The 24605-nt window shown below is 42.0% G+C and overlaps 1 protein-coding gene across 5 annotated transcripts in view; it reads right to left on the bottom strand.

The window, feature by feature from the left end:
* Nucleotides 1-24605, bottom strand: part of ANKRD17 (ankyrin repeat domain 17) — a 112661-nt gene that overhangs the window by 70161 nt on the left and 17895 nt on the right. For 4 of the 5 annotated variants that reach the window (XM_081837540.1, XM_081837538.1, XM_081837541.1 and 1 more), the window contains exons 2-3: nt 2990-3143; nt 1466-1622 (exon numbers count right to left, since the gene is read on the bottom strand). In XM_081837540.1, the coding sequence (XP_081693666.1) occupies nt 1466-1622; nt 2990-3143 (311 nt within the window). Of the gene's footprint in view, nt 1-1465; nt 1623-2989; nt 3144-18631; nt 18775-24605 lie in introns of those variants that run through there. The other variant, XM_081837539.1, reaches the window with a different exon arrangement.

The raw sequence follows: 24605 nt of genomic DNA, 5'->3' as shown, positions 1-24605 counted from the left end.
GCGAAGCGGCAGGAGAAATGGAAGGGGCTCCTAAGGTGCATCCTATAGAGCGAAAAACACGGTAATGGTGAAAATGGGGGGGGGGGGACATGAGGCTTAGAATATAAAAGCTACTTACTAAAAACACTATAATGCAAGTATTTTCGCCACCCTCTTCTATTTTAGGTAATTCGTATTCAAATATATGCCACATTAGGAAGGACCATAGGAAGTTCTCTTACACTGAGACAGACCCTTGCTCCATCTAGCTCAGTATTGTCTCCAAGGCTTCAGGCAAGGGACATTCCAGGCTCTACCTGAAGATGCCTGAGATTGAACCAAACCTGGTACCTTGCTTCACCACGGAGCTAGGGTCCTTCCAACTGTTAACTGTTTAAACCTAGCTCTTAGCTCAGACCCTTTCCTTAAAGGCTTCCTGCAGGAATTGTTTCAAAACACAATCTGAGCTTTCAATATTTTTGTCCGAAACAGATTTTGCAGGCACTGAAGAGGCAAATCATAAACTGTGCACGAGACAGGAAAATGAAATCCAAGTTGTGTTTTTTTAATGCAGCCCTCATCCACTGGATCTTTCGAGACAAGACAACACACTTTAGCAAAACAAAGTCTTTCGTCTTATACTTGAGTGAGGCGGGCGGCGGCGGCGGTGGAGGGATGAGCGACCCGAAAGGAGCCCTTTCTCACCACTGGTCCTGCCACCGCCGCCCGCCTCTCGCAAGGGCATGCACAGGAGCTGCGCCTCTCCCAACCGTGGCTTCTATACCTGCTCTTGCGAGTGGCAGAGGGATGAGTGGCCTGAAAGGAGCCCTTTTGGGCTGCTCCTTCCTCCTCCTCCACTGCTGCCACCACCAGGTTTGTGGTGTGGTGAACCGGCTTATACTCGAGTCAGTAAGTTTTGCCAATTTTTTGTGCTAAAATTAGGTGCTTCGGCTTTTACTCGAGTATATACGGTACCTCTGCCCCAAATGTACAAACATCTTCCTCCCTCAATTCTCAGCAATTTGCAGAGTTCTTGGGGAGGGAGGGAGGGAGGGGTATTTCACTATGCCTGGTATGAAATATTAAGCCTGCCTTTGCTGCCGAGTCCTGTGGCACATGCAGAGAACTTGGGGAAGTGAAAGGATTGTTCTCTCTCTTCATGCTGGGTTTTGCAGAATGCAGAAGCCATGAAAGATATTTGCCAGAGGACTTAAGAGTGGGCCTTGATGGTGACCCCAAACAATGCCTGACTATGAAGACATGCCAAAATTTGTGCACCCCTTCTTCTGGGGGTTCCAAGGTTATTCCAAAGTGCACTGCTTTCTCTTCCTTGAGATCCCTAGTGCCAAAAGGATCTCAAGTAGGAAATAATATTTGTATTAATAGTATGGGTAATTTAGCAGGCACTTTCGTTTCAACCATCGCAGAAGCACAAGGAACAGCTGTCAAGACTGTTAGAACAGGCTCTGGCGAAGCAAACACTCACTTGTCCATCTGCCCTGAATTTGCTGTACTTTCAGCTCTCATTCGGGTGAGCGCAGCAGCAGCCTCATCTAACGCACAGCTGACCGAAGACGTCAATCTGCGAAGCACCTCGGGATCTGCAAAGGCTTTTCCATCGGCTGTGGATAATTTACCTATTCCTTTTGTTCCAAGATCAATAAGCCAGTGGATAAGCAGTTTTTGCATGGGAAAGAAAAGAACAAAGACCATTTGAGCCCATACAAAATACTAGCAAGACACTAGTTTTATCATATCGGGAAAGGCCAACAAACTATCAGCGGTGGAAATGTAGTGTGAAAATTCACCGGAGATTAATATCTTTTGAGGATATTAAAAGTTACTAGTACATTCTTCCTGGCTTCAATGAGTTTATAGTTTCTTATTTCAGGTTACTACTGATCGCTACCAATCCTCGATTCTGACTTTTGAATCAGAAACCAGAATCTCCACACAACCAAATATGTATAGACCTAATGAGAAAGAAACTGACAAGTTGTGTTTATAGTGTTACTACAATCTCTCCTTTTATACACTGTTTCTAAATTTAAAATACATTTCCAAAGCAAATATCAAATCAATAAACTTAACATTTAAGATATAACAAAAAAGTCTGTCAACCAAGGTACAGGCAGAAAATAAAACCAGCATTAGCAATTAAAAATAGAACCTGCTTATAAAACAACATAAAACAGTTTGTGCAAATGTTAAGCGGGTAAAAAATGAGTTTGTGCTTTGTCAAAAACCTAAAAACTCAAAAAGGCACTGGCAAATGTAAGGAAGTATCTAAATTAAGATCAATAGTTTTTGGCAGGCCTTTTCTATTAGTGGTTCCCCATTTGTGGAATCCTTTCCCCAGGGAGGCTTGCCTGCAGCCTTCATGACATCTTTAGGCGCCAGGCAAAAAACGTTTCTCTTCAACCAGGCTTTCAGCTGATTAACATTCTATGGCTTTTTAAGTGTGTTTGTGGGAGGGGTTATTGGTTTGTTTTATTATGTATTTTGTGTTCTCATTTTGTATTTTTCTGTTGCGAATCACCTTGGGATCTACCAATAAATAGTGGTACATAAATAATAATATTAATAATGATAATAATGATGATAATGATGATGATAATAATAATAATAATAATAATAATAATAATAATAATAAAAACAACTATGGAATAGTTAATTGTTTGAACTTATTCAGTCGGACATTGTTGCAGTCATGTCACAGGAAACAACGTGGAAGGTCAACTCCACCACGATAAGGAACAGATGGAACCCCTATCTTCAATGGATAAAAACTACTGGAACAAAAGAAATTCAGTGGAAACTAAAGACGCTATGCCCGTGGCTAAGGATAATAGTTTGAACCCTTCCAATGGAAGGGGGGGGGGAGGGAGGGAAAGGAAAAAATTGTACGGGAAATTTAAAATTGGAAGGAGATAATATAATGTATGTAAAAATCCCAAACTCGAATAATAATAATAATAATAATAATAATAATAATAATAATAATATTTACCGGCAGCTTCCAGTAAAGCTTCTAACCTAGCTTGGGTTTCTGGATCTACTGTTCTTAGATCAGCACCATCAGCAGTACTCGACAGCAGCAATTTTGAAGCTGTCTCCAGCATTGGATTTTCCAGGTCATCCTGATCCAAAATAAAGGACTCCACCTAAAAGGAAGGAAAACGTTTTAACACATACTCTATTTGCAATGCTGTGACAAAAATCAAAAGACGCTGATGATGTCCTTCAGTATCTAATTGGCTATATTATAGTGTGAGAATAAATGGCAATACAAAGCATTCATACAGACTTGCTTCCAAAACACTGGCCTTATTTCATAGAGACCCTGAGAACCATCTGGTCCAACCCTCTGCAATGCAGGAATATGCAGTTGTCCCTTACAGGGATCAACCATACAAGCATGGCGTTATCGGAACCACGCTCCAACCAACTGGGCAATATTTATGAAAACAACAAAGTTAACCGCAATACTTATTATTTGTCTCTAAATTTATTGGTTTCTTTTGCACTCCTACCTAGAAACATCATGCACAGCTGCTTCTGAACACCCGGCTGACACGTCACTCCATCTCTAGCCTAACAAAAGTTTCCCATTAGTAAGGGACTTTAGTCATTGTGAGGGACGTGGGTGGCGCTGTGGGTTAAACCACAGAGCCTAGGAGTGGCCGATCAGAAGGTCGGCGGTTCGAATCCCCGCAACGGGGTGAGCTCCTGTTGCTCGGTCCCTGCTCCTGCCAACCTAGCAGTTCAAAAGCACCTCAAAGTGCAAGTAGATAAATAGGTACCGCTCCAGCGGGAAGGTAAACGGTGTTTCCGTGCGCTGCTCTGGTTTGCCAGAAGCGGCTTAGTCATGCTGGCCACATGACCTGGAAGCTGTACGCCAGCTCCCTCAATAAAGCGAGATGAGCACCGCAACCCCAGAGTCGGCCACGACTGGACCTAATGGTCAGGGATCCCTTTACCTTTACCTTAGTCATTGTGAGCCATGATCTCATCAAAGTGTCTTAGATTAAGACTAATTGAATAACTGCAGGGCTCATCTCATCTTCTGCATTGTTTACTAGCTTATTTACACAATAAGGAGCAATGAAGTCCAAATGGGTTTACCATGTAGAGTAAGGGACACATACAGAAGTCAACACACACTAACAAACCCTAACTTCACGTATCCATTGAAGGGGTCTGAACTGGCAGTTACTAAGCAGGAAAAAGATATGATGGTCATGGTAGATATCCCATGTACAGCAGCCCATGTACAGTACATACTGTCCCATGTACAGCAGCCATGGGAAAGGGCAAATTTCATGCCAGGGATTGGGAATGAACACCCAGCTGCTAATATTGTAAAGCTCTTTGTACAAATTTCTGGCATAACCACAACTGTGTGCAGTTCGGGCTGCCCCCATCACAAAGAAGATGCTGTAGAGCTGGAAAGGGCATCTTGAAATGAGTTGGGAACATCTTTACAATAAGATAAAGCATTTCTGGCTTTTTGAAAGACAACTAATGCAAACTATGATGAAAGCTTGTAAATTATATATGGAGTGGAGGAAGCAGATAGAAACGTGTTTCTCGCCTTCTCTCATATTATACAATTCAAGCTCATTTTACAGATATCATTTCATCAGGAGGTCCCTTCTGCACAATGTAGGAACCAGGCCTTTAGTATGGCAGCACCTACAGTACTCCCTTCCAATACAGGAGCCATCTTTCCTGCCCTTTTGGTGCCTCTTGCAGACTTTCCCTTACCAAAAAGCCTTTTTAGTGGAGACATTTATCGCAGTCTGAATCTACACTGGACCTGAATTGTTTTTATTTATGCTTTTCATTGTTAAAACATCCAAAAGTTATTTATGAGATGTGGTTCATAAATGAATAAAATCAGTAAAATAATCTCAGCCTTGGAATACTCTATTTAAAATATTCACTTCTGTATAAATTACCATTCAAGTAGAAATCACTTATTTTATAGGTTAATAAACATCGATTATGCTTCGTTCAGAAACAGAGCTAAGTTCCATCAGCGCCAGTTCCATCTCATTCCACCAGCGCTAGGATTTTCCCTTGTGCAGCAGAACTCCCCCTCCCTGCACGCCCACTAAATCTGTCCTAGGGGTTTTCCGGAGCAGATTTTGGGAGGCTATAGGGTACATATGGGGGGGGGGCAAAGTTCTATTGTGGAAGCATAAATCCTTATCCTAAGTGAAGGAAGGCATCAGATATTACCCCTAGTATGCAACATCTCCATGAAACTGCTGGGAGAGATTATTCAAGGATTTGGAGTGAAGTGCAAATGAATAATAATAATAATAATAATCATCATCATCATCATCATCATCATCATCATCATCATAATCATAATAAAAAATACACACACACCGCCCATCTGGCTGGGGTTCCCCAGCCACTCTGGGCAGCTTCCAACAAAATATTAAAATACAGTAATCCATCAAATATTAAAAGCTTCCCCAAACACTCAGCTTTCTTTCAGGAGTCAGGTGAGGCAGTCAAAATGCTGAGTAACTACCTGGACTCAGTAATGGGCTGAATGAGGGCCAATAAACTGAAACTCAAAGTTGAGAAGATGGAGATTCTGTGGGTAGCTGATCTGCCCATCCAGGGAGATGGTGCTCAACCTGACCCAGATGAAACTGCACTCCCTATAAAAGGATCCAGATCACTGCCTGGCAGTACTCCGAGATCAAGTTGCATCACCAGAGGACCAAGTAGTCACCTTGGCAAGGAATGCCTTTCAGCAGTTTATGGCCAGTGTGCCAGCCTCTCCTTCAAAGATACAATGGCCACGGCTGTAGGCTCTGGCAACATCTAGGATTTACTACTGCAATGTGTGCTGTGGGGGGAGCAGCCTTTGAAGACTTCATAAGCTGCAGTTTGTTCAAAATACTGAGTCTGGTTGGCAGGAACATACCTAGTCAATTTTGAAAGGTTTCTAGACCATTTCCAAGCTCACCTCCGAAACCCTACACTGCTTAGGGCCGAAGCTGACAGCCAGTCAAGCCAAACACATCCTAGGGTTGAGATGGGCAGAAAGTGAACTGGGGAGAGGTTGTCTGTCCCCCTCAAGTGAGCCCTGCTCATTTGCATCTTCCCTCCTAGGGCAGCAGTTGGGAGGAGACAACCCATTCATAGAACCCCTCCTCCACTGCAGGAAAAAGAGAGAGGTCCCAAGTCTAGGGTTGAAGTGCTCCTTCCACATCACCCTTACTGCTGATAGAGAGTAGTATTTGATGCAGGTAAATACTCCTGTACATGAAAGCTTATGTCATAATACATTCGCTAGTATTGAAGGTGCACTGGAATAGCAGGTAGAGTTTTGTAGTTTTGGGACATGAGGTGAGGGAAGAATCCTAGCAGGCTTGCCTCACAATCCACCCAAAAGTTCCTGAAACAAATAGATACAGCAGACACTATTAACCAGGCTATCAAATTTAATTTCCTTATTCCATCTACAAGTGGAATGTATGAGAGTACAAGTAATGGTGAGATAAGGTCTAACGTCCAGATCCTGTTAGAGACCTAGTTACCTAGGCTTAGAAAACATCACCTGGGAGATTTCAAGGTCTGTTCCAAGCTGAATGCTCAGTTACCACAGCAAGTACTGTCACTCTCATTGCCTTTGTGCATTAGAACAGAATCTCATTGCCAAATAAAGGCTTCCTGTGCAGGTAGGATGACAGCCTCAAAGATCAAGGTCATTTTCTTGGTAAGCTGTTTAAAATAAAATAAAAAGGATCCCTGCTTTCATCTTCATAAAAGGAGGACCAGAAAGAAGAGATGGCAGGGGTGCCTAAAGTGTTTTTTCTCTGTGCAGCTACAAAACATGGACATGAATAAAAACCATGTTTCAACGACACTGTATGTACTAGCTTAGTTGGACCTGCTTCCTGACTCTGTGGAGAAATCACATAACAGGCCAAATCACTTGACACTGCACAACAGGAGATATAAGGTGCTTAACGGTAGCTTCCTCTTAACAGTGCAAATATAAAAAGTTGAAATACAAGGTAGATCAGGCTGCAAGCAACTGTGAATGGGGCAGCAGCCCAGCATGTGCTCTGTGGACTCTCCTTTGGCAACCCCATACAGTAGTGGTTCACTTAACCCAAAGCAGCAACAATGAGGTCTACCTGTTTTAAACTGGACAGGGCTTTAACCTCTCTTGTAGCCTGGCTGCTCTCTCTTGGGAAAAGGAAGAATGCTTACCTTCTCTCTCAGTAAAGGTAAAGGGACCCCTGACCGTTAGGTCCAGTCGCAAACAACTCTGGGGTTGCGGCGCTCATCTCGCTTTACTGGCTGAGGGAGCCGGCTTACAGCTTCCGGGTCATGTGGCCAGCATGACTAAGCCGCTTCTGGCAAACCAGAGCAACACACGGAAACACCGTTTACCTTCCCGCCAGAGCGGTACCTATTTATCTACTTGCACTTTGACGTCCTTTCGAACTGCTAAGTTGGCAGGAGCAGGGACCGAGCAGCGGGAGCTCACCCCGTCGTGGGGATTCAAACCGCTGACCTTCTGATCAGCAAGCCCTAGGCTCTGTGATTTAGACTCTCTTAACATGGGATCGGCTAGTGCTTCAAAAGCTGCAAGGAGGCTTGCTCTTCATTCTTTCATGCCCCTGGAGGCAGCTATCCCTCTCCACAAGGCTAAAAGTTGGCACTTAGTCTTATGATGCGACTGCTGTGCAAACAAATGCAGCTTTAAATTAAGAACGGTGGGACATGCGGCAGGGCAATATATAGCAGCTATCTTGTCTGCAGCTCCATGTGTCATTTCCTAAAAGCTTTCCCTTACCACCACCACCCTTTAGGGCAACGCCCAATTAAGACTAGAAAGGAAATAGCCTCTTGTACAGATTCTAGGAGGTAGTCCTGGTTGCTACGTGGGATGAGCAAGACTGCTTTATCCACCCTTTCTGTGCTTCTAAGTGAGCACTCTGAACATATTGCATGGGATTGCTTCTGACCTTGTTGCCTTTAAAAAATGGCAGTCACATGAAAGAGCCTTGTATTCAGCCCTCAGAGTGATCCCTGCTGAACAACGCCTGCCTCCTAATACATAGTGCAGCATCAACTGTTTAGGACAGGAGTAGGGAACTGGATGCAGCCAGTGGACCAGATCCTGACCTCGCCAAACTTCCTGAGTCACACTGAGAGAGTGGCAGATCTCCATGACCTGACATCACCATGGCATCAGTTCAAGTGTTTTCTTTTACAGACCAGCCTGAATTGCAAACAAAATGTTCCTTTGCCCCCAGTTTGATTTCAAACCTTGCAGGCAAAGGAAGCAGCTGCCTACTATTGCAAAGCCCATTTTCTTTGCTGGGGTGGTGTGATTTCAAGTTGCATGCAAATGAACACCATTCCTTGGCAGGCAGGCTTTACCTTTTAATGTGCCCCACACATGACATGAGGTGTGAGACAACTGAGTGTGGTTTCAGGCAAATAGCTTTGCATGCAAAATTAGGTCCTTCTTGGGCACAATTTATTTTTCTGGCTATTTTACCTTTTGACAGGTAAAATGTATGTGATTTCTGTAGGACTACCTCCATTTGTTCATTCTTTGACTTGTTTTAAATTGTTTCGTTGAACTCCTTTGTCACTGGATTATACGGTTGTAACTAGGACCTTATGATGAAGTATGGGTAAGAAACAATTTTAATGAGCAAAGTATAGTGAAATCATCCCTCATCTATACAAGTTTATTTCCTTTAATACAGGCTATTTTGTGACCCAAGTAAACACAAATCAAATTCTGCACCAAACACACCACATTTTGAACCCAAATATATGTTCATTAAGCAACATTCTGCAAATATCACGTTATGTATATACGTCTTAAGATTTTACAATTTGGTACTAAACTTTTAAACAATTACTAACTAATGCAAAACAATTTATTTCCCAGAATGCATACAAATGTCATGCTTTATTCACTACTGCTGCTTTTGTAAAATATGCACCTCACTTTTCTTTTGGCAATGATCAATGAAATGAATGTAAGTGAAAAAATGTGACTAGGGACGGGAGCACCTAGTCATAGAAACTATCCCTAAGCAGAAAAGCTCCCATTCTTTTTTCAAAAGCCACCAACATTCTTACATGTATTTAAAGCTGAAAATATAATAGCTAGCTGGAATTCTCAGGAACCTTTGATTGTTGTCAGATTCTGACAGATTCCGCATAAACAGATTATTCAAGTAAATCTTAAGGCAAAGAAGTGTACACTGTCAACAACTGCTTTAGCACTAAAATCTACACAGAAATTTGTGCCTCAACACTCAAATTTCTGCAACTGTGAGGGCAGCATATAAGTTTTGTTAATGAAAACCCATAGGCTGCTATAAAAAGCCAGTGTAGGGTGGTTGAATGCAGTATGCAACTTAGAAACCCCCTTAACTCCCCCAAATTATGCTACACAAATTTGATTCTCATGACAAAATCCAAAATGACAGTTGAGAAAACAAAGACTTCTTTATATATTGTATATATAAATGTGGCTGGAATAATAGCTCTAACACAATAGTAAGCCCTGAACTGTATAACAGAGGGAAGTGTTTTGTCCAACTCAGATGGCACCACATCTCCTCACTAGAAGATGACAGCAGGGGCTTAAGGAGGACCCCTTCTAATTAGCAAGGGTCTTCCTAACTGTCCCAACTCCCTGGTAGCACCTAACGCAAATTTTACAATTAAAAAGGTGTGCAGACAAATATGTTCTAATTTTGTATCATGTACCCAGCATCCTTCTGGGGCCTAAAGGTAATTTGTTTCCATAGGTCTAAACCACTGGCCTTGTAAGGTGAGTCACACCAGGGCACAGTCATCAGAAAGTTACATCCTAAAAAGAAAAGGAGAAGAAGAAGAAGAAGAGTGAAACCCATTTAAAAGACTGGGGTTGGAGGAAGGTCCCAGCCCTAAGACAACTTTAGATGATTGGCCTAGATCACAAGGATTTCCTTACCATTCTTAATGAGTGAGTTACTTGCATAGACTTCCAAAACACTTTTTTGTTTTGTTTTGTTTTGTTCCAAAACACTGTTTTATAAATTAGAAGGGGGGTGCATTATAGAGGTATTGTTATAGTTAAATTAAAGGTCTGATAAATGTGGTTTTTAAGAATAGAAATGGCATTAACAATACGAGGCAATACCAAGTGGACCAGCCATTTCTTGAGCAATACCATTTAAGCCAAAGTTACATTCCAGTAAGGATTCCACAAATGCCATGGTCGCAATCACAACAGTGACCATTTCTCCCTGCTCATGAGAGTGATCTTCCCCTCTTCTCTGACTTGAGTGAAATGAGGAGATAAGGATAAGGCACAGGCAGGCTTTAAAGTTTACTATTGTTTGTGCTGATTAGCTCACATTCACAAGGTGCATGAGAACATTTGTTCACTTATTTTATCTGTACTAATCAATTGGAAGAAACAAGGGATTCCAGCTTAAAAATTAGTGCTGGGGGATGGAGTAGAATTCAGTTCTCTCTTTTGGTCTGCAAATCACTAAGAAAAACATCTTCAATTCTAATACTTCAGATTCCTGGTTTGATCTGTGAGGTACTAAATACCAACAAATAAAAAATAAAATACAGCCTCTATACTTCTCCCCCTACCTTGATGAGGCTCCTAGATTGGGTTAGTGATTTAAGATTTTTGAAGAAAATTCATTCAAAGTAATATAACTTATTTGCAAGATTGTTTAGCTTTCAAACATAAATGTATAGACTGTACTTCAGCTGGCTTAATAAAAGATATTGTTAACCAAATGTTCAACATATATTACAGATCCTATCCATGTTTACTCGGAAGTAAGCACTAGTGAGCTTAATAGTGCTTACTTCTGAATAAAATATGAACTGCAGTTTTAGAATGACATGGTGAAAAGTCCAAGCTTTTACTCAGAAACAGTTGGAATTTAAGAAGTGAATCAGGAGACCTGCCACAAATCCTTTTAAACAATTTTTAAACAGTTAAAATCCTTTCAACTCACCGCTTTAAAATAACTTTTTTTAGGGCAATATTATCAACCAATAATTCATGTAAAACTTGCTCAACAGCTTACCAAATTATGGATTTTCTCAGCAGGCATTTAGAGTAAAGTGGCATGTGCTTGTGAAAGCATGACTGTACCATACATATCATGTGTCATGCAAGCCGGCAAAGGAGAAATCCAATCATGAACTATCTTCACCATTATCAGCACGCTAAATGAATAATCCCATAAGCTAAAAATAGTTTCATTATAAAATCCAGAGTACAGCTTTTCCAAACCACATGGCCAGAGAGTTTCAACAATCCATCTTGGAAAGACTGCATATGATAAATAAGACTCTCGTCTACGAAATCTCGTCCAACAAAAAATGTTAGTCATTCAGGGACTCTGCACTGAGAAACTGACAACTATGTCATTTTAGTAATAACATTTCATGGTCAGGAAATTAAAACAGGCATCTAAATATCAAAACCCACACATGCACAGCTGTTTGGATTTTGAACCTGAAAACAAATTGTTTGAGAAACCTCTCAAAAGCTGTGAAATGAATCAAAGAATAAAAGTATATAGGCTTTTTCATGTGTTTATCACATTTATCAACTTAGATGAAGCCTGAGTTTACAAAATTCATCAGACTGAGTTATCTGCAGTATGCACATTTACCTGGAGAAAGTCCCACTGAACAGTGTTGGACTTTACTTCTGAACAAATATGCATAAGATTCACAGCATGCATTGCACAGCGTGGATTTAGCATCACAAAAAGAGCCTAGGGCAATGCCCACTAGGGGCTCAGTATCCAAGAATGTACCCTCAGAATAAAGTACAGTCATTTTATTTCAAAAATCATTTAGATTCACCTAGACAAAGGATAGAATAATTTTATATTAGCCCACACTGATTGTATCCTAGTCCAGTAGTACAAAATGTGTATAAATATTAGGTAGACTGCCCCTAAAATGTTTCTCGTTTATTACAACAAAAACTGTTTTAACTAATTTGAAGAGTGTATCTGACATGTACAACTAACATTAAAACATGTCTTTTTCTGCTGATGCACCCACCCAAGGAAGCCATTTTTCATAACATATTATGGTTGTATCCAATCAGACTGAATTAATTCAGTGGGTCTACCCTGAGGAGGACTGACTCTGGATACAACCCTTATCTCAAAACCACTTCTATAATATACAAAGATGTGACAATGAAGAACTGTATACTTAACATTTTAGCTCTAGAAATCAACCCACTAAGAACATTGTTCTCTCTAACTAACACAATGGTCTGTACATTAAGAAAGAAACACCCAGCTTATAATAGTCACTTACAGCAAGCAATAATTGGCTGTCTGCTTAAAATACACAATCAGTGTATCAAAAATAAAATAAAATTATGAGGCAATTTGTCTAGTAAAAAGGCGATGTAGGCCTACTAAATGTTGTAGCCACTTGCAAGGCTAGATTGGTGCTTTTGTTATTACATTTCATGAGAATTCAAATACAATTAATATGAATGAAAAATTAAGCATTCACATGCTCCTTTACTTGACTGTACTTCAGAAGCCAGCTGAAAAATCCAAAATTTGTTAAGAATCCCTCTACCAAACTCCATATTAAAGTGGATGCCCCCAAGATAATAATTTTTTATTAAGTGTTATGAATGCAACTTGCCTTATAGAAAGACAACTGTCTGCTTTGTTTGTGTATTAGGGCAAATTTCTGCGGGCATAAATAATCCCCAAATAAAATAACCAACTCCCTCATACTTCCTTCTTGCATTTCGAACATTAGGGCAGAACGGCTTGTTTTGACTACAAGGTTTAGTGTGTTCAGTTATGTGCTTCCCCTCTAGAAAGAACTTTCACATTCCAGCAAGGCAAAACAGCAAGAAAGGTTTTGTCTTAATCAAAACAGACCTTCAGGAGCAACCTCCACTGCAAAACAAGGAGATGTAGCTAGTAGTAGAAAATACATAAGCACTGCAACATGCCAGATCGGACCAGAAGTCCTTCTAGAACAGTATCCTGTTTCATATACTTTGGCCAACCACATGCCTTTGCTAAGTCCACAAGTAGCCTCCTCCCACTGCTGCTCTCCAGCGACTGACACTCCAGAGACATACTTCTTCTGAAACTGTAGGTTGCCTACAGCAGCCATAAAGGTAAAGGGTAAAGGGAACCCTGACCATTAGGTCCAGTCATAGCCGACTCTGGGGTTGCGGTGCTCATCTCGCTTTATTGGCCGAGGGAGCCAGTGTACAGCTTCCGGGTCATGTGGCCAGCATGACTAAGCCGCTTCTGGTGAACCAGAGCAGCACACGGAAACACCGTTTAACTTCCCGTTTAACTTCCTTGCACTTTGACGTGCTTTTGAACTGCTAGGTTGGCAGGAGCAGGGGTAGGCAAACTAAGGCCCGGGGGCTGGATCCGGCCCAATCGCCTTCTAAATCCAGCCCATGGATGATCCGGGAATCAGTGTGTTTTTACATGAGTAGAATGTGTCCTTTTATTTAAAATGCATCTCTGGGTTAGTTGTGGAGCACAGGAATTCGTTCATTTTCCCCCTTCAAAATATAGTCTGGCCCCCCACAAGGTCTGAGGGACAGTGGACCAGCCCACTGCTGAAAAAGTTTGCTGACCCCTGCCTTACATCAATAAATCATTCCCCTTTTACAGTCATCCTATCCAGCGGCTATCATTAACTGCTTTTGGCCAACTTTGAAGTCATGCAATCTGCATCTAGTGAAATTCTTAAGATGGCATGCAGCAGGTCTGCCTTCAACCTTAGGGAAAGCATTGAGTGGATTACTCAAGTAGTAGTAGTAATACTGTAGTAGTAAAACTTGTACACCGCCTTTCATCCAAAGTTCTCAGGGCAGTTCACCCCATAAAAATACAAAATAGAAACACAAAATACCATATTTTTCGCCCTATAGGACGCACTTTTCCCCCTCCAAAAATGAAAGGGAAATGTGTGAGCACCCTATGGGGCGAATACAGGCTTCAGGAAGCTCTGCGCAACCCTCTGGAGCCCGGCGCCAAGCCGCGCCGGCCTCCGGAGGGTCACGCAGAGCTGCCTGCCCTCCCGGGGTCTGCGCAGCTCTGCGTGACCCTCCGGAGCCCGGCGCCAAGCTGCGCCGAGCTCCGGAGGGTTGCGCAGAGCTGCCTGCATTCCGAAGCCTCGGGCGTGCTGAAGTGCACGCCTGGGCTTCGCACAGCTGTCCGCAAACCTGGGGAGACCGGTGCGGCTCCCTAGGCTTGCGGATAGCAGGCTGTTCCAGGGGCTGGGGTCGGGGGAAGCTCGGTGCGCCAGCCCCGTGCCTGGGGGGGGGGAATAATTTTTTTTCTTTATTCCCCCCCCAAAAAAAAACTAGGTGTGTCCTATAGGGCGGTGCGTCCTATGGGGCGAAGAATGCGGTACCTAATAAAAACAAGAACAGAACAAACATGTAACACTCTCCCTCTTACAAACACATTTAAATGGGCACTGGATGTCAATCAGCCAAAGGCCTATTTGAAGAAACAATCTTGTCTGGCACCTAAAGATGTAAACTGAAGGCACCAGGTGAGCCTCCCTGGGAGAGCTCTCCACAATCAAGGAGCCACTGCAGAAAAGGCCCATTCTCATTTTGCCCCTCTCTGGACCTCTTGTGGAGGAGGGCATATGAAGAAGGGCCTCAGCCAAGTTGGCTCATATGGGGAGTGGTGGTCTAGGAGGTATTGCGATCCTGAGCTGTTTAAGGCTTTATAGGTCAAAACCAGCCCTTTGAATTGGGCCTGGAAACTAATTTGCAACTTGCGCAGTTGGGCTGGGGTCAATGTAATATGCTCAAACCGTCTTACCCCAGTGAGCATCCTGGTTGCCGAATTCTGCACCAGCTGAAGTTTCCAAACAGTCTTCAGACAGTCTTCAGTGGCAGCCCCACCAGGGCCGGATTTAGGTTTGATGAGGCCCTAAGCTACTGAAGGTAATGGGACCCTTTATATGTTCAGCTGTCCTTTGTCAAAAACCAATTTTCACTGTTTTTTGTGTTGCTATATGGTAATTTATGAACCTAATAGGTATCGAAAGCGTTTTGCACATAACAAAATATGTATTTTATCAAAGTAATTGTTGAACTGAAAGACAATTAAGAAGTATCCAGGTTTTTTTCCTTTGAATTTTTTGGGGGCCCAAGAGAGTGGGGCCCTAAGCTATAGCTTCTTTAGCTTATATGTAAATCCAGCACTGAGCCCCACATATAACACATTGCAGTCATCTAACCTAGAGGTTACCAGAGCATAAGCAACACAAAATAGGCTACCCCTGTCCAGATAGGGGCACAGTTGGGCCACCAGTCAATGCTGATGAAAGACACTCCATGCCACTAAGAACAAAAAGCCTTCTCTGTCAACCTTCTCCACACCATTTATAGTAGTTTTATTATCCGACTTATTCTAAGAAAAGTATAAACCACTCAACATTTTTAAAAATGCTGATGTACAAAAGAGAACAATGGCAAATAAAATAACCTAAAATCAATATAAAATGCAGTCTTTCCCCATATCTAAAATAGCCAGCCCATGTTTCTAGCATGTGTTGAAACTTCTGTCATGCCCAACTTACCTTTCCCCCCACTAAACTAAGTCTCAAATGCTTTAACCTTAACTCATACTAAAGATGTTCCTACTTATTTCAGTTGTCCTTCTCAGCATTGACAATATCTTTTTTTGTGGTGAGCAACCAGAATTGTACACGGTATTCTAAGTGTGGCTACACTACAGATTTCTATATGGGCATTACAATACAAGCAGTTTTATTTTCAACTTCTTTCACAATAATCCGTAGCATGAAATTTGCCTTTTTCCATGGCTGCTGCATGCTGGGTTAAGGTTTTCAGTAAGCTCATGACTCCAAGATGCCCTTCCTGGCTCAACGCTGCCAATTCATACCCCACCAGTGTATTTGTGAAGTTTGGATTTTTTTTGCCCCAATGTGCATTTCTTCACACTTACTGACACTGATCCTCCTTTGCCAGTTTTCATCCGATTTGGGGAGATCATTTTGGAGCTCTCTGCAGAGTGCTTGTGACATAATTTGGTGCCATCCTGGCTCACTGCTTGCCCATCATGCCAGATCATTTACAGACAAGTCAAAAGCATAGCTCCCCGCACAGATACATGGAGGATCCTACTTCTTACTCCCATCTATTGTGAAAACTCACAATCTACCACTATTTTCCACTTACTGTTACTTAACCAGTTACTAGGTTTAAAAAATGACCCCTTTCTACCTTTCAGTTCAAAACTTCCAGGGGAGTTTACAATAATAATGCTTTCCACCAATTTAACCATATTCAACGTTAAGCTGACCTGCAATTTCCTGGATCCTTTAAAAATGTTATAACAACTATTTTTAAAATTCTCTGACAGGGAATCCACTTTTTGTTAGAAGACCATCAATTTTAAACTCTAGTTCTTTCTGAACTCTCTGCTGAATGCCATCTAGTGAGCTGTTAACTTTTAGTTTGTTGATAAGCCCCAAAACCTCATCTCACCACCTCTGCTTGACTCAGTTCTTCAGCATTCCTGCCTTACATATTCCTCAGTGAAGAGATTCACAAATAATTCATTCAGTATTTCTGCAATCACCCTATTCTCTTTTAACATATCTTACACCTCTTTGTCTAATACTCTAACCTCCTCCCCGGCTGATTTCCTGCTTCTGATGTGCACCCAAAACCAGGAAGGACCAAAATTACATTCATCTAACTTACATTAACAGAGCAAGACAATTAATGGAAGTACCTCCTACTTGTTACACACAATTAAACCTATGGAACGTTACAAAAAAAAAATCAAGCTTAAAAATGCAAGCTGACTAAAAATATAAATATAAATATAAATCTGCATAAATGCAAGTCAACCAACAGTTACTAAGCTAGGAGAGAACTGCAGGGGACGGATTCTTGCTCTAATTGCTCTGTCACCCATGCTTTTCCCACAAGGCATCTGAGAGTCACTGATGTTTTTCACCTGTATACACTTCTCCCTCCCCATGGAGGGAGATTCAGACTGCCTTTACTGATTATCTGGTTATGGGTTTTTCTGATTGTTTTACTTTACTGCTTGATTCTAATTCTCACACAGTTATTGTATTGTATTGTATTGTTGTGGGTTAAATACCAACATCTGCTTCAGGAGTCTTGTGGAATATTTTCAGAAAATAAAAATTATAATGCCAACCCAAGATGTGGTGATAATCCAAGAGCAAGTACTCTGAAGCTGTCCTATATTTGGTACCTAAATCTTTAAATTAATTGTAAACTGGGAAGCAGTTTCATAACATAGTTGCTTCAATCTACCACAACAGTAGATGCACAGCCATGATGCTTACAAACATTTTAAAAACATGGAAAAATCAACTGCTGTTTTGGAAACTGTAGACGGCATGTACAAATACAAGAGAAAAGCTAGCCATGCACAGGGCATTTAATTGTAATAGGGAAACTGCATACGAAAATGCTTTCCTACGTACATTTTCCATGATTTCATCAAGTACATGCATTGCTAAAAAGTATTCCGTAGCAGCATGCTGAAGATGCACCTTTAGAAGTGAACTTCTAAAAAGTCTTGCTTGAGTCAGAAAGGCATTCAGCCATTGGTGTCTGACGACTGTGGGGTGGGGTGGACTATTTTACATTTTCAGATTGAGTAAAAAATTCAGATTAGTAAAAAAATAAATAAATAAATTACAGAAGCAGCTTTCATTCTCCAGATCACAGAGGCATAAAACTGCTGCTGCAATGTCATCCCCAACCACAAAACACACACTCGCTCAATTCCCATCTCTCTCTCTCACTCTCTCTCTCACACAGACTCCAGAAAATGTTCATTGATCATGCAGCACTTTATAATGCGCAGTAGGCCTTTATCTCCTGCACTGCCTCCTCCCAGCTCAGCATTATTGTAACTGAGAATTCTATTAGTCGGCATGCTATAGACATATTAAAAGGGGGGAAAAAACCCTGCCTGACCACCCGGCCAAGCTGTCATATTTAAGTAATAACTTGCAAGTCTGCAGTCAATGCACAGTGCATAGGCCATCACCTACTTAGTAAAGACACCGCTAAACAGCACTTCACCTTTAAAACGGCAGTCAAGATGTGTCCGTGTATTCTACTTGGTAATTAATTTTCTGTTGCAGTTGAATCGATGTCAAGACTAACGTTAAAAACAATTCTGCTCCCTCAAAACTGAAATATAAAACATATGTTTTCTTCCAAATAATTAAGTATGTCAGACTCAGAATCTAACATGATTATCTGCCGATTTGCAGCCCCACCTTCTAACGAGTTAATCTAAAGGTCACAAGCAGGCAGGCGTAATGTGAAATCCCGGACTCCTCTTTCTCCCTCCCTTCCCCCCTCTCCCCCCACTGCATATTCCACATCCACAATTTATAAACACTGAATGTTCCATTCTCGACTGATCTAGCTGCACTGCAAGTTAATCTTAGCACATCACACACGTAACAAGGACTCTGTGACTTGCCTTAAAGCACAGCGTCGCCCAAAAGGGACTTTTTAAAATTATCAGCTTTCAAATGCACCCTGCAATATGCAAAAAAAAGCAAGCCCTACCTCAAGAATGTCTTCTAAAACATACGCTTCCATTTCAGCCGCTGTCTCCACCATGTTTTATCAAACTGCCATGATTCTTACTGCACTATGATTAGATCACTGCCAGTAGGAACACTCCTCTGTGTCAGCAAGGGAACAGGAAATGGAATGTTCTATTATACCCCTCAAGCAGCTTTACTGCTGGCAAACCAGGGATCTACCAACAGAGCAGGGGGGACTCACTGGATATCTTTTTTTAAAGACACAGCTGCTCTTTTCTGGAAGCACACAAAGCAAACACAAGTAGATTTATCTTATTTTGCAATATCCTTTTCTGGACGTGCGTTTGAATTGGAAATAGAAAGCCAACTCTTCTTCTTCTTTTTTTTTTTTTAAAAAAACAAACCATCCTGGATTGCCATTTTTAAAAAACTTAATTGCAATTCACCTGCACCCAAGAATCCTGCATGCTGTTCTGCTTAGCTCCGTCAGATATACCACAGAATGCCAGACACTGAACGAATCTGTGCTTAATAAATATCTGTGACAAATTTCCAATACTCTGCTCATCCATTACAGCAAACGATAGAAAATGCCTGAGTCTTCTAAAACATGAACATTCACGTGTTTACATGGGATAGCTCCCTTCCTAAGATTATTTCATACCTAACACAAGCTGACCTACAGAATAATACAAACACCGCCTCTCTGCAACAAACCTAACTAATCTCAGAGCTTTATGTACTCTGCAGTGGAAAAGTTTAAAATTCTGTGCCCAGGCAATGCATTATTCTACAGTACGAAAAAGGAAGACTCAGTTGCATCATCTAGTAATAACGGCTTATGAAGACAAAGTATATGCACTTCGCTAAGGGACTAAAAAAGCAAATATATTTCCTGAGAGATCTATTTAAGAGGCATCTGGTCAATCTACTGCCATTCCAGAATGCACATGAGATATTAGTACCACAGGTATCTATATATGGCATACAGGTGAAAACTAGCTTCTTCTTTCCCTTACAATATTTCACTATTGTTTTATTGGGAAAGTTTGTTCAGTATTGAGGTATTTCTGATTGATGCCATGAAGTACGACATAATTTCTGAATCAGGAAAAATCCGCTTTCAGAAGTTCTGAAAAGAGGGGGGAAGACACAAGATAAGAGTGATTATTTATACAATGTCAGTCCCGGTAGTGTTGAAGGACCCTTGATTTCCAACTCAGCATAAATATGTACTTTACTTCATTGCCAGTAAGGTAAAGGGACCCCTGACCATTAGGTCCAGTCGTGGCCGACTCTGAGGTTGCGGCGCTCATCTCGCTTTATTGGCCGAGGGAGCCGGCGTATAGCTTCCGGGTCATGTGGCCAGCATGACTAAGCCGCTTCTGGCGAACCAGAGCAGCGCACGGAAACGCCATTTACCTTCCTGCCGGAGCGGTACCTATTTATCTACTTGCACTTTGACGTGCTTTCAAACTGCTAGGTTGGCAGGAGCAGGGACCGAACAACAGCTCACCCCGTCGCGGGGATACGAACCGCCGACCTTCTGATCGGCAAGTCCTAGGCTCCGTGGTTTAACCCAGAGTGCCACCTGCGTCCCTTCATTGCCAGTACCATGCAAGAATATCCCAAAGTGAGCCTTCTCCATGCTGTCCTAACAGCTAACAGCACTTAAAGGTCAAGAGGCTGTCCCCGAAAAGAGGAACAAAACAGTCCCAAGGCTCACCTCCAGAATGCCAAAACAAGTGTCAAACAAGGCTACGTTCTGGAGGCTGTATGAAAAGTTCCTTCCTTGCTGCCTAACCTTAGATCTACTGCCTCTAGCACTGCAACAGTTACAACACATTGACTAAGGAACACAGCCCTGCATTCTGAAAGCTATGAGGCAACTCTTCCTTCTAGACCTAGATTGCAATCCAATGCACGTTTATTTGGGTTATCCCAGGCTTAAAATCTGAAGCAGACAGAACCTGGGCATTTCCAGTCTCAGGTGTACCCATTCAGAAGGAAAGAGCAGAAAAGAAACTTGGAAAAGGATAGACTACTGAGAGGCAGGGGGCAGAGAGAAGAAGAGATGAGATGAGCAACTGTAATCCGTAGCCTTATATACAAGTCTCCATTAACAGCATTCTACAGAATTAGGAAACAGAATAACCAAATTCATAAGGATTTCCATACTGTCTGGCTGGCCATTTTCTGGATTTGAAGTAGGGTTGCATGCCTAAAAACACATTTAATTAACTTCTGCAACCCTTATCTTCTGGAAGCAATTTAAAGGGCACATATTTGTCAAGAATAATAATTGCATCAATGAGAGTTTAAAGCGTGGTTTGCTGCCAACACTTGCTAATTAGGATTGACATGATAGTTCCAACATCATTTTAAATACTCTTCTGTCCAACATGTATTGGAGGACGTGATCAATTTTTGTGGGAAAAGAAGGGGGAAATATTTGCTGCTATGAAAGAGATGCAGTTCTAATAAACATTTTACTGGATTCCACAGAGAATTATTGGGTTGTAGCCAATGTTAGTCCCTCTCAGAGTAGACCTATTTAAATTTACTTGGGTCCATCACTTCTAATGGGCCTGCTCTGAGTAAAAGTTGAATATAATCCATCATTTCTATTTATAGGACATTTTGACCACTCAGTCCCTAAAGTAGGGAGGAGACTATGAGATTTTGCATTGAGGAACAACACCGTGAGATAGGTACCTCATGTCAAGTCAAAGCATGAACCCTTCCCTCCCCAGATTCTGTCCATGGTCACTAACAAGTGATGTCTCAAATTTCCAGAGATAGGGTGCTAATTTATACCAGGTCTGAACAATTATCCATGTTTTGCCTTACGGTCAAGCCCTAGCTGGCAGGACCACCTGAGTCTCAGGTACAAAGCCTTCTCCATCACACTTCCCAAAGCAGAAATGCTGAGGATCACGAAAAACCTGGACCTTAGATGTTCATGGCACATGTTCTATTTGTGAGTTGCTTGCAACTTGTTTTTACATGCCAACTTATCAGTAGCCTAATGCAGCCTTGCCATATGAAATTTGCCTGCACCCCTGGGGCAAGCAGCAATTGCATCAGGTGAACACCAAGTGGCAAACAACACAGCTCTTCTCCTCTTGCCTTGAAAAGAAATAAACCGGGAACAGTGAATAACTGGACGGTGATCTATATACCACCTTGTATTTAATACAGGGCAGCACTAAGGCTGCTGCATACGCAAATTGAGACAGGAAAAAAGTTCAAGAGAAGCATTCCCCCCCCCCCAGTCACTTTCACCATGGCAAGTGATCTCTTGAAGTGAGTGTGATGAGGAGTCACAGCCTTCTACTTTCGCTCAGGGCTAGGGAGGGAAAGTGCAACACCCCTGCAGTACTGAACCTAGGAGCACAGATCAGTTACAAAGAAAATCCTTGCCCTTGAGACTGGCAGCTTTGGTGGTGGAGGCACTCAGAATGCCCACCCATTCAGTGCCAATATAAGGTCCAGGCATTTCCTCCAGCTCTGTAAACAAAGCTTGGGACTGCTCACTTTGACATCAAGCACAGAGCACTGGAGAACTGATAGCCTACCTGCTTAACACAAAAATAAACTCTAACCTCTCTCTTTGGCTCTATGGAAAGAATCTGGGGGTAGCTGACTGGATGCTAGACAGCCAGTGTTCCAACTTCCCCTGACTCCACACCGCAACAACTTACTCAGGCTTAGACCTGAAGTAAAGGGATCATCCACACAGTTGAACAAACACGGAGATGGTCTTCCTTCTCCAGCTTCATACTTGAAGTGTGGGGAGGCAGTGTCCCTGACACTGTTCACGGGTGCAGTGTGAAGCCGAAGGGAAGGTTCTGGCATCCACCAGTTTTGGCTGGACAACTAAGACCAGCCAAAATTTGTGGAGCCCTGTGTGACTATTTTAATTTGCCACTGCAATCATGCTTGTGCATACCTCAGTGTCCTTCTGCTTTAATGTTGACTAGCCCTTTTAAGGCAGCTGAAGGACAGAGAGATCTTCCCCTGTGTTCTGTCTCCTACTCTCTCTCTCTCTCTCTATATATATATATGGACAATCAGCACAGGACTCTATCTGCTTTGTCACTTCCCAAGGATTGTGGGAAGTACCAGCAATGGACAGGAGAGCCTAGAGAAATAGCTCAGCAGTAGGACAACTGATTTGCAAGTTGAATATTACAGGTTCAATCCCAAACATCTCCAGGTATGGCTAGGAGAGACCCTAATCTGAAACTCTGGAAAGCTGCTATATACAACAAATGGTTCAATGGTATGACTCAGCATAAGGGAGATTCCTATGTTCCTCATTAAGTGCAAGACTGATATATTAAACAAGTTCACATGGTGTGAAAGGATTTTCTGACTTCACAAATAACAGCAAAACCATGGTTTAGTCATCAGGACCATGGCTCAGGCTTACATATTCTTTATTCCCTCCCTCACCTCTTGGTTTGAACAAACCATAGTTGGTCTCTAACACTGAACTAGAAAGCATAAAGCTATGGCTTCCAGTTCTGCATTGCAGGCCAACTGTGATTTGTGAAAACAAATGTAAATGGCAAACTGTAATTTACCTAACCTGTAAGGGAAAGGAGAGCATCTGAAGAGTGCAGATCTGAGGCACAGCCCTGAAACCATGGTTTTGCTATTTTAGGTGTACATTCTGCAGAGAAACCTGGGTTTACTGCTACTTATTGCACAAAATGGCACTAAGAATACGAGACCAAGTAGCACATATAAACTCAGCAAATCTTATATAAATTTATGCAAAAAGGATGCAACAGACACCATACCAGACTGGAATAGGCAGAACAAGATAGGGTGATGTAACCAGTGGGCCTCAGGCACCACCTTGCAAGACCAAACAAGCCAGCTGTTACAAGGCTGCATGGACATAAAGACACAAGGAGTCATTAAGTAATGAGCCCTACCTTCCCTTGCTACATTCTCACTGTACATCTAAGAGTGGCAAAGCTCTCGTGCTAGAAGCAGCTCGCATAGCACAGAACAAAGCAAGTTAGTTAGTTAGTTAGTTAGTTAGTTTGATTTATTACGGCCAATGGCCCATATCTAAAACAATACATCAAAATTTATCCATAAACAATACAATTTACACAGTTCCAAGTTAAAACATCCATATAAAACCAATTTTACTTCAATTAAGTAAACACTATACACAATAAGCTCCCTCTATGTAAACCGCAATTCAAATTCAAAACCGCAATTTGGGGGGATATGCGTCTTAGTTCTGGCACTTATTGATGGTTCTTAAGTTTAGCTAAGCTGTCAGAGTCATACAGTGATCCATTTCTCCTCTTTTGAAATAAGACATTAATCAGGTATCTAGCGACTGCAAGGGATCTACTTGTGTCTTCGTCGTTTAATAAGTATATTATTTGGGCTTCCTGAGATCTGTCAGCAATTCTCGATAAATATGGGGCCAGAAACTTGGACCGTGAAGCCGAATGTAATGGACAACAGAAGATTATATGATATAACGATTCTATAGATCCACTTTTACAGTCGCAGAGGAGTGAGATCTGTCCGTTGGAGAGTCTGTTACCCATCACATTTGATGGGAAAACATTGAATCTAGCCTTTATAAAGGCATACCTGTGCATCACCACCGATAAGGTAGTTAAATAAGATGAACAAAGCAAGAGAAGAAGAAAAAAGCAGAATGGACTGCCTGGCTTTTCCATCTCAGAATGAAATATTCTTATGTCTGTTCCTTGTGCAACTGAAGCATATACAGGACAAACAGGAAGACTTTACTGACTCTAGAGCCCAACCATAGAGGGCTGCTAAAAGACCAGAAACTTTTGCTTCTCCTCGGGTGCGCCAACTCTATGGGGCTAAGGTGTGTTTGCCCACCAAGAAAATATGTTGGAAGCGGGCAAAGGAGGCTGAGCATGGAGCCAAAAGTGATACAGCTTCAGTGACTGGCTCCACATAAACGTGAAAGAGGAACCGCTGGC

This window comes from Podarcis erhardii (genome assembly GCF_964252035.2).
Source record: "Podarcis erhardii genome assembly, chromosome: 13".
Classification (NCBI taxonomy): Eukaryota; Metazoa; Chordata; class Lepidosauria; order Squamata; family Lacertidae; genus Podarcis; species Podarcis erhardii.
This window is presented reverse-complemented; position numbering and strand designations above follow the sequence as displayed.